General features: G+C 43.9%; 1 protein-coding gene across 1 annotated transcript in view; it reads left to right on the top strand.

Moving 5' to 3' along the window:
* Window positions 1-1152, top strand: part of cfap100 (cilia and flagella associated protein 100) — an 11264-nt gene that overhangs the window by 5177 nt on the left and 4935 nt on the right. The window contains exons 6-8 of the mRNA XM_032510865.1: window positions 191-354; window positions 439-519; window positions 685-869. Of these exons, the coding sequence (XP_032366756.1) occupies window positions 191-354; window positions 439-519; window positions 685-869 (430 nt within the window). The remainder of the gene's footprint in view (window positions 1-190; window positions 355-438; window positions 520-684; window positions 870-1152) is intronic.

A 1152-nucleotide genomic window follows, 5' to 3' on the forward strand; every position in this document is an offset into this window, starting at 1 on the left:
AGCTAGCTAGACTATCTGTCCAATCTGAGTTTTCTGTTGAATGTGCCCGTTCCATCAAAAGAAGCTCCTTCCAGAAGCTATTTTGCAGAGGCGCTGTTGCTCCAGGCCGCCAGGAGGAAGAATGTGTAAAATTTAAAAAAAATCTTGCTTGACCCTCTTCCTTCATTTGTCCCCTCTCTCCCTTCCTCAGTTATCTCTGATGACGAAGAGGGCAGAGATTTTGAGAATGGACAAAGCCATTGCAAAAGAGGAGGGACAGCTGAGACGGCTCGAACAGATCATCGAGAGAGACAACCTCAACTTTGAAGAGTTCCTCAGGGAGAACGAGAAGAAGTCCGTGGAGGCCAGAACGTTGTAAGAAGCATCCTGATATGACACATTGGCTGAGTGTTGGTTAAAGAGTCACATTGCAAACAGTTGTCCTGTCTCCGTTGTCAGTTTTGAACGCGAGGCCAAGTCCAAACAGGAGAAGAACGCTCAGATCAAGAGACTCAATGCCGAAATAGGGATCGTGAAAAGGTAGCAGTCTGATAATTTTGTAAAATGAACATGTATGATGTGCACATTACCCTTGTTTAAGTGCATTGAAGTGTTAACCCAAAAGGTACACTAAGGGGAACTATAAATATTGAGGAAGAAATTGGGCGTGACAGTTATGTCTTGTGGAATGTTTGTTTTTTATAGTGAAATTGACAAGTTTGAAGAAATTCTGATAGACTACAAAAGATACGAGAAGCTTCTGTTCGAGTTGTCTCCTCCAGAGTGGCAGGAGGCCCAGAAGACCAAGGCTTTCAAAACTAATGTCCTCACTGACGGAGAGGTTTTGGACGAGCAGTACAGGGAGCCAGAGGAGTCAGCTATTAGGAACGGCAAGTACAAACCCAAGTGAATCAACATAAAATAGATCATGAGGACCAGGGTACAACAGGTTAAAGGGGTTGCATGTGGTACTTATCCATAGTGTATTAACTGCAGTAGACGGCAGTCGTCACACCTCCAGTTTGGAGGATCAGACAGGAGTACCGACACAGAAGCTGAGCAATCTACTGCTGGGGAGGGGGGCAGCAGCTAAATGTATTTTAACCACCTGAAAATGAGACCCACCAATAAAAAAAACAGTTTAAATGTGCTGTATTTATATAGCACTTTTCT

This window comes from Etheostoma spectabile, unplaced genomic scaffold, assembly GCF_008692095.1.
Source record: "Etheostoma spectabile isolate EspeVRDwgs_2016 unplaced genomic scaffold, UIUC_Espe_1.0 scaffold273, whole genome shotgun sequence".
Classification (NCBI taxonomy): Eukaryota; Metazoa; Chordata; class Actinopteri; order Perciformes; family Percidae; genus Etheostoma; species Etheostoma spectabile.